Source organism: Mirounga angustirostris, unplaced genomic scaffold (assembly GCF_029215605.1).
Source record: "Mirounga angustirostris isolate CCGP_5_RB_7025 unplaced genomic scaffold, mMirAng1.0.hap1 SCAF_8, whole genome shotgun sequence".
Lineage (NCBI taxonomy): Eukaryota > Metazoa > Chordata > Mammalia > Carnivora > Phocidae > Mirounga > Mirounga angustirostris.
Genome location: NW_026991716.1, coordinates 48,338,726 through 48,354,090, shown reverse-complemented (window position 1 = coordinate 48,354,090; position 15,365 = coordinate 48,338,726). Strand labels below are relative to the sequence as shown.

Genomic DNA, 15,365 nt, shown 5'->3' with positions numbered 1-15,365 from the left:
AAGAGATTCCTTACATACAGAGGGAGGAACATCAGAATAACGTCAGACCTATCCACAGAGACCTGGCAAGCCAGAAAGGGCTGGCAAGACATATTCAGGGTACTAAATGAGAAGAACATGCATCCAAAAATACTTTATCCAGCAAGGCTTTCATTTAGAATGGATGGAGAGATGCAGAGCTTCCACGACCGGCAGAAACTGAAAGAATATGTGACCACTAAGCTGGCCCTGCACGAAATATTAAGGGGACTTCTATAAAAGGAGAAAGACCCCAAGAGTGATATACAACAGAAATTTATAGGGACAATCTATAAAACAAGGTCTTCACAGGCAACATGATGACAATTAATTCATATCTTTCAATAATCACTCTCAACGTAAATGGCCTAAATGCTCCCATAAAACAGCACAGGGTTGCAGATTGAATAAAAAGACAGGACCCATCTATATGCTGTCTACAAGAGACTCATTTTGAACCTAAAGATACATCTAGACTGAAAGTGAAGGGATGGAGATCCATCTTCCATGCCAGCGGACCTCAAAATAAAACTGGGGTAGCAATTCTTATATCAGACAAATTAGATTTTAAACTAAAGACTGTAGTTAGAGACACAGAAGGACACAATATCATTCTTAAAGGGTCTATCCAACAAGAAGCACTAACAATTGTAAATATCTATGCCCCCAACATGGGAGCAGCCACCTACATAAGCCAACTGTTAACCAAAATAAAGAGTCATATTGATAACAATACGTTAATTGTAGGAGACCTCAATACTCCACTCTCAGCAATAGACAGATCATCTAAGCCCAAAATCAACAAAGAAACAAGAGCTTTGAATGACACACTGGACCAGATGAACCTCATAGATACATACAGAACATTCCACCCTAAAACAACAGAATACTCATTCTTCTCGAGTGCACATGGAAGTTTCTCCAGAATAGACCACATACTGGGTCACAAATCAGGTCTCAACCAATACCAAAAGACTGAGATTATTCCCTGCATATTCTCAGACCATAGTGTGTTAAAACTGGAACTCAATCACGAGAAAAATATTGGCAGAAATTCAAGCACTTGGAAGCTAAAGACCACTATGCTCAAGAATGTTTGGATCAACCAGGAAATCAAAGAAGAACTTAAACAATTCATGGAAACCAATGAGAACAAAAACACATCAGTCCAAAACCTATGGGATACTGCAAAGGCGGTCCTAAGGGGGAAATACATAGCCATCCAAGCTTCACTCAGAAAAATAGAAAAATCCTAAATTCACCAACTAACTCTACACCTTAAAGAACTAGAGAAAAAGCAACAAACAATGCCTAAGTCATGCATTAGAAGAGAAATAAAGATTAGAGCAGAGATCAATGAATTAGAAACCAGAAACATAGTAGATCAGATCAACAAAACTAGAAGTTGGTTCTTTGAAAAATTAATAAGATCAATAAACCACTGGCCAGACTTATCCAAAAGAAGAGAAAGGACCCAAATTAATAAAATTATGAATGAAAGGGGAGAGATCACGACTAACAACAAGGAAATAGAAACAATTATTAGAAATTATTATCAACAACTATATGCCAATAAACTGAGCAATCTGGATGAAATGGAGGCCTTCCTAGAAACCTATAAGCTGCCCAGACTGAAACAGGACGAAATTGACAACCTGAATAGGTCAATAACCAGTTACGAGATTGAAGCAGTGATCAAAAACCTCCCAAAAAACTAGTCCAGGGCCTGATGGATTCCCTGGGGAATTCTACCAAACATTCAAAGAAGAACTAATACCTATTCTCCTAAAGCTGTTTCAAAAAATAGAAACAGGGCGCCTGGGTGGCTCAGTCGTTAAGCGTCTGCCTTCGGCTCAGGTCATGATCCCCAGGTCCCGGGATCAAGTCCCACATCGGGCTCCCTGCTCGGCGGGAAGCCTGCTTCTCCCTCTCCCACTCCCCCTGCTTGTGTTCCTGCTCTTGCTGTCTCTCTCTGTCTAATAAATAAAATCTTTAAAAAAAAAAAAAAAAATAGAAACAGAAGGAAAGCTTCCAGACTCATTCTGTGAGGCCAGCATTACCTTAATCCCCAAACCAGGCAAAGACCCCATCAAAAAGGAGAATTTCAGACTGATATCCCTGATGAATATGGATTCAAAATCCTCAACAAAATCCTAGCTAATAGGATCCAACAATACATTAAAAGGATCATCCACGGGGTGCCTGGGAGGCTCAGTTGTTAAGCGTCTGCCTTCGACTGAGCCCTGCATTGGGCTCCCCGCTGTGCGGGAAGCCTGCTTCTCCCTCTCACACTCCCCCTGCTTGTGTCCCCTCTCTTGCTGTGTCTCTCTCTGTCAAATAAATAAAATCTTTAAAAAAAAAAAAAAGGGATCATCCACCACGACTAAGTGGGATTTATCCCCAGGATGCAAGGGTGGTTCAACATTTGCAAATCAATTAATATGATAGAACACAATAATAAGAGAGAAGAGAGAGAAGAACCATATGGTCCTCTCAATAGATGTAGAAAAAGTATTTGACAAAACACAGTATCCTTTCCTGATTAAAACTCTTCAGAGTACAGGGATAGAGGGAACCTATATGTTATGAACCTCAAGTTCATAAAATCCATCTATGAAAAACCCACAGCAAATATCATCCTCAATGGGGAAAAGCTGAGAGCCTTTCCCTTAAGATCAGGAACACGTCAAGGATGCCCACTCTCACCACTATTGTTCAACATAGTACTAGAAATCCTAGCCACAGGAGTCAGACAACAAAAAGAAATAAACGGTATTCAAATTGGCAAAGAAGAAGTCAAACTCTCTTTTCACAGACGACATGATACTTTATGAGGAAAACCCAAAAGACTCCACCCCCAAATTACTAGAACTTCTACAGCAATTCAGTAATGTGGCAGGATACAAAATCAGTGCACAGAAATCTGTTGCTTTCTTATACACTAACAATGCAACTGTAGAAGAGAAATTAGAGAAACGGTTCCATTTACAATAGCACCAAAAACCATAAGATACCTCAGAATAAACCTAACCAAAGAGGTAAAGGATCTATACTCTAGGAACTACAGAACACTCATGAAAGAAATTGAAGAAGACACAAAAAGATGAAAAAACATTCCATGCTCATGGATCGGAAGAATAAACATTGTTAAAATGTCTATGCTACCCAGAGTAATCTATACCTTCAATGCCATCCTGATCAAAATTCCAATGATATTTTTCGAAGTGCTGGAATAAAACAATCCTAAAATTTGTATGGAATGAGAAAAGACCCCGAATTGCCAAGGAAATGTTGAAAAAACAAAGCTGGGGGCATCACATTGCCTGATTTCAAGCTATATTACAGAGCAGTGATCACCAAGACAGCATGGTACTGACACAAAAACAGACATATAGACCAATGGAACAGAAAAGAGAGCCCAGATATGGACCCTCAACTCTATGGTCAAATAATCTTCGACAAAGCTGGGAAAAATATGCAATGAAAAAAAGACAGTCTCTTCAATAAATGTGTTGGGAAAATTGAACAGCTATATACAGAAGAATGAAACTCAACCATTCTCTAACACCATACACAAAGATAAACTCAAAATGGATGAAAACCTCCATGTGAGACAGGAATCCACCGAAATCCTAGAGGAGAACATAGGCAGTAACCTCTTTGACATTGGCCACAGCAACTTCTTTCAAGATACATCTCCAAAGGCTAGTGAAACAAAAGCAAAAATGAACTTTTGGGACTTCATCAAGATAAAAAGCTTCTGCACAGCAAAGGAAACAGTCAACAAAACAAAGAGACAACCCAAGAACGGGAGAAGATATTTGCAAATGACACCAGATAAAGGGCAGGTATCCAAGATCTATAAAGAACTTCTCAAATTTAACACCCAAAAAACAAATAAGTCAAAAAAAGGGCAGAAGACATGAAAGACACTTCTCCAAAGAAGACATACAAATGGCTAACAGACACATGAAAAAATGTTCATCATCATTAGATCAGGGAAATTCAAACCAAAACTGCATTGAGATACCACCTTACACAAGTTAGAATGGCAAAAATGGACAAGGCAAGAGGCCACAAACAGAGAGGTTGTGGAGAAAGGGGAACCCTCTTACACCGTTGGTGGGAATGCAAGTTGGTACAGCCACTTTGGAAAACAGTGTGGAGGTGCCTCAAAAAATTACAAATAGAGCTACCCTATGACCTAGCAATTGCACTCCTGGGTATTTACCCCAAAGACACAGATGTAGTGAAAAGAAAGGCCATATGCACCCCAATGTTCATAGCAGCAATGTCCGCAATAGCCAAACTGTGGAAAGAGCCGATATGCCCTTCAACAGATGAAAAAATAAAGAAGATGTGGTTCATATATACAATGGAATATTACTCAGCCATCAGAAAGGATGAATACCCAACTTTTACATCAACATGGATGGGACTGGAGGAGATTGTGCTAAGTGAAATAAGTCAAGCAGAGAACGTCAATTATCATATGGTTTCACTTATTTGTGGAACATAAAGAATAGCATGGAGGATGTTAGGAGAAGGAAGGGAAAAATGAAGGAGGGGAATTGGAGGGAGAGATGAACCATGAGAGACTATGGACTCTGAGAAACAAACTGAGGGTTCTAGAGGGGAGGGGGGTAGGGGATGGGTATTGAGGGCATGTACTGCATGGAGCACTGGGTGTTACACAAAAATGACTGGTGGAACACTACATCAAAACTAATGATGTATGGTGACTAACATAAGATAAAATTAAATTAAAAAAAAAAAATGATTCACTCCATGAGCTGCATCATCCAGACCTAGCTGTGATACTCGCCTAACTTCTCTTCTTTAAATGAAAAGATGCATGAAACAACCTTTGGTTATTGAATTTGTCCTATAAGAAGAGAAAGCTTCTAGCTCGGCTTTAATTCTAGCTCTTTCCATGCTCCTTGCCTAATTAAAGTTTGCTTTACTCCAGGAAGGAGAAAGCACATATGGTTTGCAGTGGTGCTGTTTGTATTTTGATTACTTGGGAAAAGCCAGGTAGAGTAAATAATGCACACTTGGTTGCTCTTGGAGTAGCTGGTGGTGTACGGAACTGTGCGGATGGTGGCAAGCTGTTCGTCGTGGCCCCCGTTTTCACTGAGGTATAGTCCTGTGCGCTCTTGAGCTGATTCCCAGGAGCCCAAGATAGAGAGACCTATCCCTACTCTCAGTTCCTCACCTTTGTCCAGCCTCCTCCCTCTCGCTTTGCAGTGCCTGCAGCAGTGTGTTGAATTTCTGGGGAACTGACCAGAGCAGCTCTCTGAAAGGAAGCCAGGCCCAAGCCCTGAAGGGAAACGGTAGCCAAGGTGACTTTGACTGGAGCATTGTGTCCACTGATGTGTTCCTAGAGGGGCGCTGGAACAGCAGGGCCCATGCTGTTTCCCTCTTATGGGGGATGGAGGGAGTAGAACTTTCTGATAGAGGCCCATTTTATAGAGAATTGATGAGAGTCTTAGATGAATAAACTTTAACTCAGGGGCTTGGTCCTCGTGTGTGAAATTATTCTATCCCTTCTGAAGCCAAGGATATTTGAGAATTCAACTTCCCATATTCCCGCATTATGACATTTGATGGGGACGGGTTCTTCCGTCTTGTGAACAGAATTCAGATGAATATTGTCAAGTCCAAGTTTCACCAAAATACTTTCTTGTGTTTCAGTTTCTCCATTTGCAAAGCAGAAATGACATCTTTTTGGTTTGGGGCTGTTTTTTTGGCTATGAATAATATATTCGGCCTTGATTTTGGCGGAGGGAGGTGAAAAGTAGGGCCTCAAACTTTGTCATCAGTTTAGCAACTATTCAGCACGTCTTGTGTGCAGGTTCCTGTGCTGGGTTCTGTGGATGCAGGAGCCACAGTCCCCACCTGTGTGAGCTTCCCAAAGAGCTTAAAATAGACCCTTTAACAAAGGGTTGAAAGGGAGCATATGAGCAGGTAACTATAAGCCATGGCAGGGTGAGCTTAGAGGAAGGACAGACTTCAGACTGGAGGCCCAAGTGAGCAATCATGAAGAAAAGAGGATTTTAGGGGCTCTTGGGTTGTCCATTTGGTGAAGCATCTGACTCTTGATTTTGGCCCAAGTCATGATCTCAGGGTTGTGAGATCATGCCCCATGTCAGGCTCTGTGCTCATCCAGGAGTCTGCTTGAGGATTCTCTCTCCCTCTTCCCACTCTCTCTCTTATCTCTGTACCTAAAATAAATAAATAAATATTTAAAAAACAAAAAATAGCTAAGCAAACTTCGAAGGATAGTTAGGATTTTAAGAGCTAGAGATGGAAGTACCTGGGTGTAGACAGCATTCCAGTTGAAAAGAATAAGCGAATGGTCACTGCTAACATTTGTTGTGTTTATCCTATGTACCAGGTTGGGTAGGGTAAGCATTTGTACACTCCAGCCATCTCATTTACTTTTCATGGCAGCCTGAAGAGGCGGGGTTGCTATTTTTATCCTATTTGGGGAGTGAAGAAACTGAGGTGTATAGAGAGGTGTACAGACCTTTGTCTAAGGTCACCTAGCTAAATGTGGGATGCTAGGAATTAAAGTCCTCCTGACTAGTGCCCAAACCTGTGCACTTTGCCCTTGGCCGCTGTACAGTGGGCAAGGAACGAAAGAGGGCCCATCTGACTGTAGGTCCGAGAGCAGTGGAAGACTGAATGCTGCACCTAGGGTTTGGGATTTGGTTCTAAAGGCACTGGGAGTCACTGAAGGGTCTTAAACACAGAATTCAGTGGTTGGCCCCAGTGGAAGTGCCGAGTGGCAGTGGTGCCCTGGGGGCTGTAGTTAGCCCCTCCTGGGAGAAGGGGACGGTGGGTTCAGGGCCCTGAAGCTGGATGAAAGCTTCTGGTTTGTGTACCTGTTTTAATGCTTCAGTTTGGGGGAAGTTCACCCCCCAAGACCTGGAGTTCTTTAGTCTCCAGAGATGCTGGGTGTTTTAGATACACATGTCTTTTTTTTTTTTCCTATTATAGGAAGAGGGACAAATGGAATTTTAAAGTAATTAGCTTAAGGAGCAAAGCAATCCAACCTGGATGCCTTCTGAAAGACATTTTAAAAGAAAGGGATGTGTTCGTCCCCTCTGCTAGAGTTAACAGGTCCTTCCTCAATCTGTGCCTACCCTTGAGGTCAAGGTGCCTACAGGAATACAAGGAAGGATTAGCTCTATTCTTCCTCAGCTCCCTTGCCTGTCTCCTCCCCTACCAAGGTAGGCATTCATGAATGCAGTGATCTGTACCTCAACCAGCCATCCTGTTCTAAAATTGGCAAAAGCAAACCAACCCAGAGTGTCTCAGGACACGATAGACCAAAATATCTGGAAAACAGTGATGGTAGGTTCTAGAATTTTAAATTGACAAGATGTTAACATTTCAAAAAGCATGTCTAGTGAGGCAATCATGGTTAATAAGTTTTTAATTTTGCCAAGTAAGGCTATCGTTTTAAATAAAGGCATCTTTTAAATTGCATAAATTTATCTTCATGGAGCACTTTGCTGTGTTATCCTTTTTATCATTTGCAGTAGTCGTGTGAAAATTTTTTCAAGAACCGTTCATTCCCTTTCCGTAACCTCCAGCCACAGAAGATAATTCACTGGTTCCCTCATGGGGTAGAAGGAAGGGCGGGGAGACTCCAGTCTCTTCTCTCCACCTCAGGTCTTCTGAGGGCACACAAGCCTGCACCCCCAGCTCCCGATCCCACTTGAGGTTCAGGCTTTTTATCTCGATCCTTGGAACTCGGGATGGGTCTGCATGTGGGGTGCTTAACCTGCCGTGACTTGAGAGCAGAATATTGTCCAAAAGGACGACATACCTTCTAGTAAATTACCTTGCAGATGTTGGTCTTTCAAAGATAGTGAAGTATAGCATAGTTTGTGTGTGGTCTGTTTTTTAAAAGTCCTAACATAGGAATTGTAGAAAATTAGAACCTTTAGAGATCATTTAGTCCAACCTCACCTTTTTACATAAAAACACCCAGGGCCCGAGGAACTTAGCGGGCTCGCTTCAGATCTTGGGCCTCGGTGGACGGCAGCCTAACTCGTCCCGGCTCCCTGGCCTTCTGCTTCCTAATGCGAACTCTTCATCGAAAAACAATGCCTCCCCCATGTGTACTCCAAACGCCTGTGTTGGTCTTTGGCCTTGAAAACCATGTTAATGCTTAATACTTTTTAATGTATAGAAGATGACAAAGCCAGAAGGCAAACCACAGAAAGGAAGTTAGTAGAAGAAAAAGCAGTTTCTAAGAAGGGCATTCAGAGTGCAATTGCCATGCCCACTCTGGCATTTCTGAGGTCAAACTGGGTTCAAGTTTAACCGTTTGTCTTCAGGCCCTTGTAATCCCTTTGCTGCTTACCCAGCATGAAACCCGTGATTCCCATTCCTAGTTGCAGGTTGGAAGTACTCTAAGAGCTTTGTGAAGGCCCCTCAAGATTCTGGTTTCATGATCTGGGGCGAGGCCAGGCATTAGCAGGTTTTAGAAGCTCCCAGGTGGTCCTGTTATGTAACTAGAGTGGGAACCAAGGCTTTCAGCCGGTGGTTTGCAAACTTTAGCTGCGTCAAAGTCCCCTGTGAAACAGCCTGTTGCCACGCCTCTGGGCTTCGCGCTCAGAAATTTCTGATTCAGAAGGTCTAGGGTAGGGCTTGAGATTTTGTGTTTCTGACAAATTCCTGGGTGATTCTGATGCTGCTGGGTTGGGAACCACACTTTGGAAACCACAGTATTCCATTTTCAAAAGCTCTCTGATTATGACTCTAAGGCCCTACCTTGATGGTCTACCCCTAGAGTTTTGATTCTGGGGTGGGCTCAAGAACTTCCATGTCTTAGAAGTTCCTATGTGGTGTTAATGGAGCTGGACTGGGGAACACACTTTGAGACCCAGGGCCAGTTTTTTATGTTGGATACCAGATGAGATCAGGCACAAGTCAGGCCACCTCAGAATTCTCCCCATTTATAGAGTGCCAATTGGCCCCCAGAGAGAAGGTCAACAGGAAAAATCAAGATCACCATAGGCTTTGGGAAGCAGGAAGCTACAGTTCACATGAACAAGGAATAGCACCTTGTCCTAGGTGTTTGTTTAGAAAATAGTGTGGACGTGCACAAGTGTTCTAAGTAAACCTTCCCTCTGGACTGTTACAATGGGTCCTTAAATCTCATCTAGCCAGTTGTCCTCGCTATGGATAAATGAGGAAACCATAGAGAACTGGTGATACTGCAGGCCTGTAACCTAGAGCTTGCATACCCCCTGATTCTGGGGTCCTTTCTGTGACACTGCAGAGTTCTGCTTCCTGGGCCCAGCGGATGACACGGCAACAGGAGATAACGAAGGCGAGGCTGACTAAATCATTCTAGGTTTTACAGCAGTGATTCTTGGAGTGTGGTCTCTGGACCAGCAGCATCAGGATCATCTGGAAACTTGTTAGAAATATGAATTCTTGGACCCCACCCCAGGCCTATTGGATCAGAAACACTCCCCAGTGATCCTGTTTTTACATGCCCCTGAGGGGATTCTGGCGGTACGCCATGCTCAAAGTTTGAGAAGTGCTGGTTTAGGGAAGGGCTGAATTTGTGAAGGTGTGATCTCCCTGGAGACTGCGTGTGGGACTGGAGCCTGCCATCAGGTTGGTCCGGGTCTTGGGACAGCCTAGGGAATGGAGAACTGTGGAGACTGCCAGCTTGGTAAGGCGGCACCCTGGAGTGACTGACTTCCAGGCCACCCCTCGTGAAATGGAGACTTCCTGGTGTTCACACTCCCCATCGTCATGCTTTTTGCTGAGGAGCAAAGACCAGACTTGCCTCAGCCAGCCCAAGGTCAATTGTCATAGATTCTGAAACAGATGAAGTTTAATTGAATAGGGCTTTCCATATTTCTGATCTTGTTGGTGATGGGCTTTTTCCTTTTTTATCCTTTTTTTTTAGTTAGTGAAAGGAGTATGGGAAGGCAGGTACAACTTCTTCTGTCAAGGCACTCGCAGCGCGGGAGAAGCAGATATGAAGGTATGGTCTCTCTTTTTTAAGTAGGTTTTTTTTTTTAAAATAAATTGTACAAAAGACAAAATGGTTCATATCCTCACTGCCCAAGATAATTCCTGTTGACATTTTTAAAAAAAATTTTTAAAAACCTATGTCCACATGGTATGAAAAGTTGAACAACACGAGAGATATAAGATGAAAACTAAAGTTTCATTTAGTAAAAGTAACTCCTGTTAACAGTTTCTAGGAAAAGGCGCCTGGCTGGCTCAGTCAGTGGAGCGTGCAACTCTTAATCTCAGGATTGTGAGTTGGAGGCCCACATCGGGTGTAGAGATTACTTAAAAATAAAATCTTGAAAAAAAAATTTTTTTTAGGTTTCCAGAAAAAAAAAAAAAACACTACATGCATTTGTCAGCATTCATATAAACAGGATCATAAGAATAACGTCTTAAATGCTGTAATCATTCCTTAAAGTGCTGAGGGTGGTCTTGAGATTCCGACTTCCACTCTGGGTGTTTTGTTCTAAATAAAAAGCTGCTGCTTTAAGTTCAGATGGGCAGTTGTTTCCTTAGAACTGTGTGACGTATTTAACTGGGCAGGGACCTGACACACAAAGTTCTGATTCCTTTTCTTCTTCGCCTTGTATCCTGGCACCTGCCCCCACGCCAGCCCCTGAAATCAGAAGCGCCTCTCGGGAGGGTTTTTTATACCGATGGCTTCACAGGTCCTTCCAAAGGGACTAGGCAGGCTTCAGGGGTTTTTTGAACCTTGATCCTCCTGTTTTTGTTAGTCTTGAAAGATGGCCGTGCTGCTTTTAAAACTTTCCCTGTCATCATTCCACACCTCCCCCCCCCACCCCCCCAGTATCCTTTGGTTAGAGACACTCTCAGAATGACCAGAGCTCCCAGCTGCTGAAGGACTTTAGGAGCCAGTGGGGTGCTCAGGCTTCAAGTGAACCTGGGATTCTGGGATGTTAGTAAAACACGTCCGGGGTGATGGTCCAGAGAAACATTGATGATCTCTTCCTCTTAGATTATCCGTGTCCTCTGGTGGTACTATTTCTCCAAGCTCATTGAATTCATGGACACCTTCTTCTTCATCTTACGGAAGAACAACCACCAGATCACAGTCCTGCACGTCTACCACCACGCCTCCATGCTGAACATATGGTGGTTTGTGATGAACTGGGTCCCCTGCGGCCACTGTAAGTCTTACATGGGGGGGGGGGGTTGCTGGGGACAGGTGTGAGCAGAGAGGCTGAATTGAAACCAAGGCTTTTAGAGGAGGTGCTCTTTCTGTGGATTTCTAGGTCAAACACTGGAACTTTGTGTCCGAGTTGCTTTAATGATTGTGTGGCCTGTGCACTCAGTAAGCTGACGAAACCTATTTCTGGCTGACTTGGCAAGGTGAGGGAGATACCAAATCCCCAGCCTGGGGCTTATAGGGAAATAGGGACAGTGTCCTCTGTCATAGAGGGTAGGTGTTCTAGGTTATTTCTAGTCCTTGTTTCTCTACAATTTGGAAGATATTTGACTGAGAGGGGCAGGCCAGATAGATAGAACCACACCACTGAGGGAGTCCCAGGAAACAAGACTAATGATGAAACGCAGCTTTAGCTGAAGAGCACAGGAGGAAGTCTGCACATATGAGCCTGCCATGTTCCATGAAGCACAGTTAGCAGGGCATCTTCAATGGCAAGCACCGAAATTTGAAGTAAATTCCCAAAGACGGATGTGTGTCGTTTTTAGAAAGCTTATGGTCTGAGGTCTCTCATAATTTTCAGAGATTAAGTTGTCTCCTCTAGGTTTAGCTTGGGAGTTCTAACAAATGTCCTGATCAAAATTTCTGCCATCTAGCACTGACGAATATGAGAACCTCTGGGTCTGCTCATGTGGGTTTTTTCCCTAGGATTTTGCCCTGGATTAACCCGGCCCACCAAGATTCACACAGTCATAGAATTTTAGAACCAGAAAGGTGACTCACCAAACCCAGCTCCCTGTGGTTTGGGAGGAAACTTGAGATAGTAAAAGGTTTGGTAGCGCTCAGGTTACAGGCCCCGGCCCTCTCATGTTTTCTTCCCACCGTCACACCTCATGGCTCTGGATTATCTGACTTAACTTTATAATAGAAACAGTGTCTCTTTACATTTTCAAAGAACTCACAGGATGGCAGATTTTAACTAGCCGCACTGGGCCCAAGAGAAACAACCAGGACCTGGATGTGACTTGTCCAAGGTCACACAGTCAGTTACTGTGATAGCCAGAGGTAGAACCTCCCTCCCTGACCCCAGCCGTATGCACCTCCGACTGTGTGTGGGAGAACTGGCGAGCTCTGTCGGGTTGCCCGCTGTGGGGGAGGAGGACAGAGAGGCTAAAAAAAGAACTGGTGGTTCTACTGGAAATTCAAAGCATGCAATAAAAGAGGAGTCTTTTATCTCCAAGGAACTGGACTCTGGATTGTATTATTGAAAAAATATGTGGTCTCAGCCCTGCAGTCCTGGGGAATAATAAGGAGGCCGAGGCCTCCAAGACCTCTTCCAACTTCAGCAGGTGTGTTAGACAGCCAGCTTTGAACTTCCTGCCCATCAGCTATCTTCCCCAGGCCTGAAGCACTCGGCACATAAAGAAAAGCACCTTGCGCTGGGAGTTGATGGGGGGTCTGGCAACAAAGCTGTGAGGTGGTCTCCTGACTCTTATGTTAGATGCCTGCCTGGCAGCCCCAGCTGACCCTGGCCTTAAAGCATCCCAGTCTGCCTGCCCCAGTGGAAACGGAATTCCGAGTACTGGTTCACACAGTGCTTGCCAGCCCCTGTTTGAATGCATCTGTTTTTCAGATTTGAACAGAATCTTGTTATGTGTAAAACACTGATGCATTCTCCTTCCCAAATCCCCTCTGTTTTTCAGCTTACTTCGGTGCCACACTGAATAGCTTCATCCATGTCCTCATGTACTCGTACTACGGTCTGTCGTCCGTCCCTTCCGTGCGCCCATACCTCTGGTGGAAGAAGTATATCACTCAGGGGCAACTGGTAAGTGACTCAGCCTCTTTGTCCAGGACTTGCTGCCTGGCAGACCCCTCTTCCTGGCTTTGTTCTTTAATAGTATCTAATATGTGCCTTTCCCACCCTTTCTCTTTTGATCCAATTAAACTACTTGCAACAGGCTGAGCAGAGAATTTTCTTTCAGTTGAGGAGGAAACTATGCCTGTGAGCACACAGCTAGTTGGGCTGTAGAATGAGGACAAGAAGCTGATTTCCTGACTTCAAGTTCAGTCCTTCGTCCTTAGTTTGTGCACAAAGTATGTGTTGCCTGTGTGTTTCCTAATTATAATCCAGAATCCAGAGTGACCACTGTGACCCGTGTTTCCGGGAGTTTTAGAAGGAGCTGTGGGGTAGCAGAGTCCCGGATGCTTGTAGCCATTAGGCAGCGAGGATGTCAGTAAGATAGGTGCCCGGTGACCTCTCAGCCCCCTGCAGCAAAGCACCTGTTGGCTAGGATGGCACCTGCTGTGCTTCCCGAGGTTGGCCGTGCCAGGGCCACCCAGCAGCTGTTGGCACCCAGTGATCATGTCCTACGTCCTTTCGGAAGCTTCCCTGAATTGTCAGGATATGACGGACGCCTGTTTCTCTCCCCTTGTGAATTCTTTCGTGAACTAATTACTATTACTACAGATGTGAAACACTGACCTTGGTTGAGTGTACTCTGTGTCAGGCACTCATGCTAAGAAAGCAGGTTTACGTGGACTATTCCAGTAGCCGCATCTCATGTTGTTATCCCCACTCTATGGATGAGGACACTGAGGCAGTAGTCCAAAGCCAGCTGACTGAGGGGTTTAGGCAGTAAAGCCTTAGCCCTAGCCTTGCCTTATCAGCGTATTTCTCTAAAGAAACCAAGCTGATTCCAGTCTTTCCAAGTCAACTGTGATTTTTCAATATTTAAAAATAACAGTCTGGGAAAAAAAATCTGAGAAGATCCTCTGAGCTACTTACGTGTTTGACATTTCATTATCACCTCTTTGCCAGCTGCTCTCTAGTCCTTGTTAATTTTTTTCCACCCACCTGTGAGGCAGGAAAATTGTTCTCTAACCTTCTTGTTACGCTTGAGAAGTGATGTGGAGATTGATTTATACCACACGGCTGTGGGCCTGCAAAAGCAGAATTTACAAGAACAGACTGGGGAAGTTGGTTTCCCATTAAGCTCTTCCCTTTGAGGTAGAAGATTGCACCCAGTTTGCCTAGATTTATTTTAAGCACCCCTCCTAGTTATTCCTTAGCTTAGAATACTTACCTTAAAAAAGAGAAGAAGGGGGGAAAAGAACAGTTCTACAGAGAAACCCTGGGGGCTGGGCCAGAAATCCAGTGGGCAGAACCCTTCCCCCCCTAGTATTGTTATTCCTCTTGAAGACTCACCCTTCAGTAGCCACACTTCATTTTAACACTTTTCCCCTGTTTCTCCAAGCAGTTGTTCTGTGATCTGTCATCCAAAAAAAAAAAAGATTTATTCATCAGAAATAATCTGGACTTAGCATTATATCTTGATAGAAGTTTAAATCTGTTGACCAGCCTTCTTCAAACCAAAAGGGCATATGGATAAGAAATAGGAAAAGTTGGGGCACCTGGGTGGCTCAGTCAGTTAAGCGTACGGCTCTTGGTTTCAGCTCAGGTCATGATCTCAGGGTTGTGGGGTCCAGCCCTGCGTTGGGCTCCATGCTCAGCGGGGGTTCTTTTTGAGAACTCTCTCCTGCTTCCTCTGCACCCCTCTCCCTGCTCACACTCTCTCTCAAATAAATAAATCTTTAAAAAAAAAAAAAAGGGAGAAATAGGAATTGCACATCCCACAGCGACATCACTGGTTCTCTTTAAACATATACTCCAGGGACCCCTGGGTGGCTCAATCGTTAAGCGTCTGCCTTCGGCTCCTGGGATCGAGCCCTGCATCGGGCTCCCTGCTCGGCGGGAAGCCTGCTTCTCCCTCTCCCACTCCCCCTGCTTGTGTTCCCTCTCTCGCTGTGTCTCTCTCTGTCAAATAAATAAATAAAATTAAAAAAATAAAATAAAATAAACATATACTCCACACCCTTCCTTTCTCCCTTAAAAATATAAAGCATACAAAAAAATACTTTGCATCTCTATACAGGGTCCCTAAAGTTTATGTGTTTGGGGAGGTTTAGATAAGTTTTCCTTTGTTCCCCAGCTTCCCTGAGCTGTACTAGCCCTGTAACATTCTGTGAAGTGTATGGCGTACTGATCAGGTGTGTGTAGGGATTGTGACAGTAAGCTCAGGTCACAGCCACAGTCGCTCTACCTAGCTATAGGGTTTTTCCTTACAATGAGAACTTTTAAGATCTACTCTCT

At 44.0% G+C, this 15,365-nt stretch overlaps 1 protein-coding gene across 7 annotated transcripts in view; it reads left to right on the top strand.

Moving 5' to 3' along the window:
* Positions 1-15,365, top strand: part of ELOVL5 (ELOVL fatty acid elongase 5) — an 84,893-nt gene that overhangs the window by 65,950 nt on the left and 3,578 nt on the right. For all 7 annotated transcript variants that reach the window (XM_045867019.3, XM_045867017.3, XM_064597710.1 and 4 more), the window contains 3 exons: positions 9,959-10,036; positions 11,045-11,216; positions 12,916-13,040. In XM_045867019.3, coding sequence (XP_045722975.1) covers positions 9,959-10,036; positions 11,045-11,216; positions 12,916-13,040 — 375 coding nt within the window. The remainder of the gene's footprint in view (positions 1-9,958; positions 10,037-11,044; positions 11,217-12,915; positions 13,041-15,365) is intronic.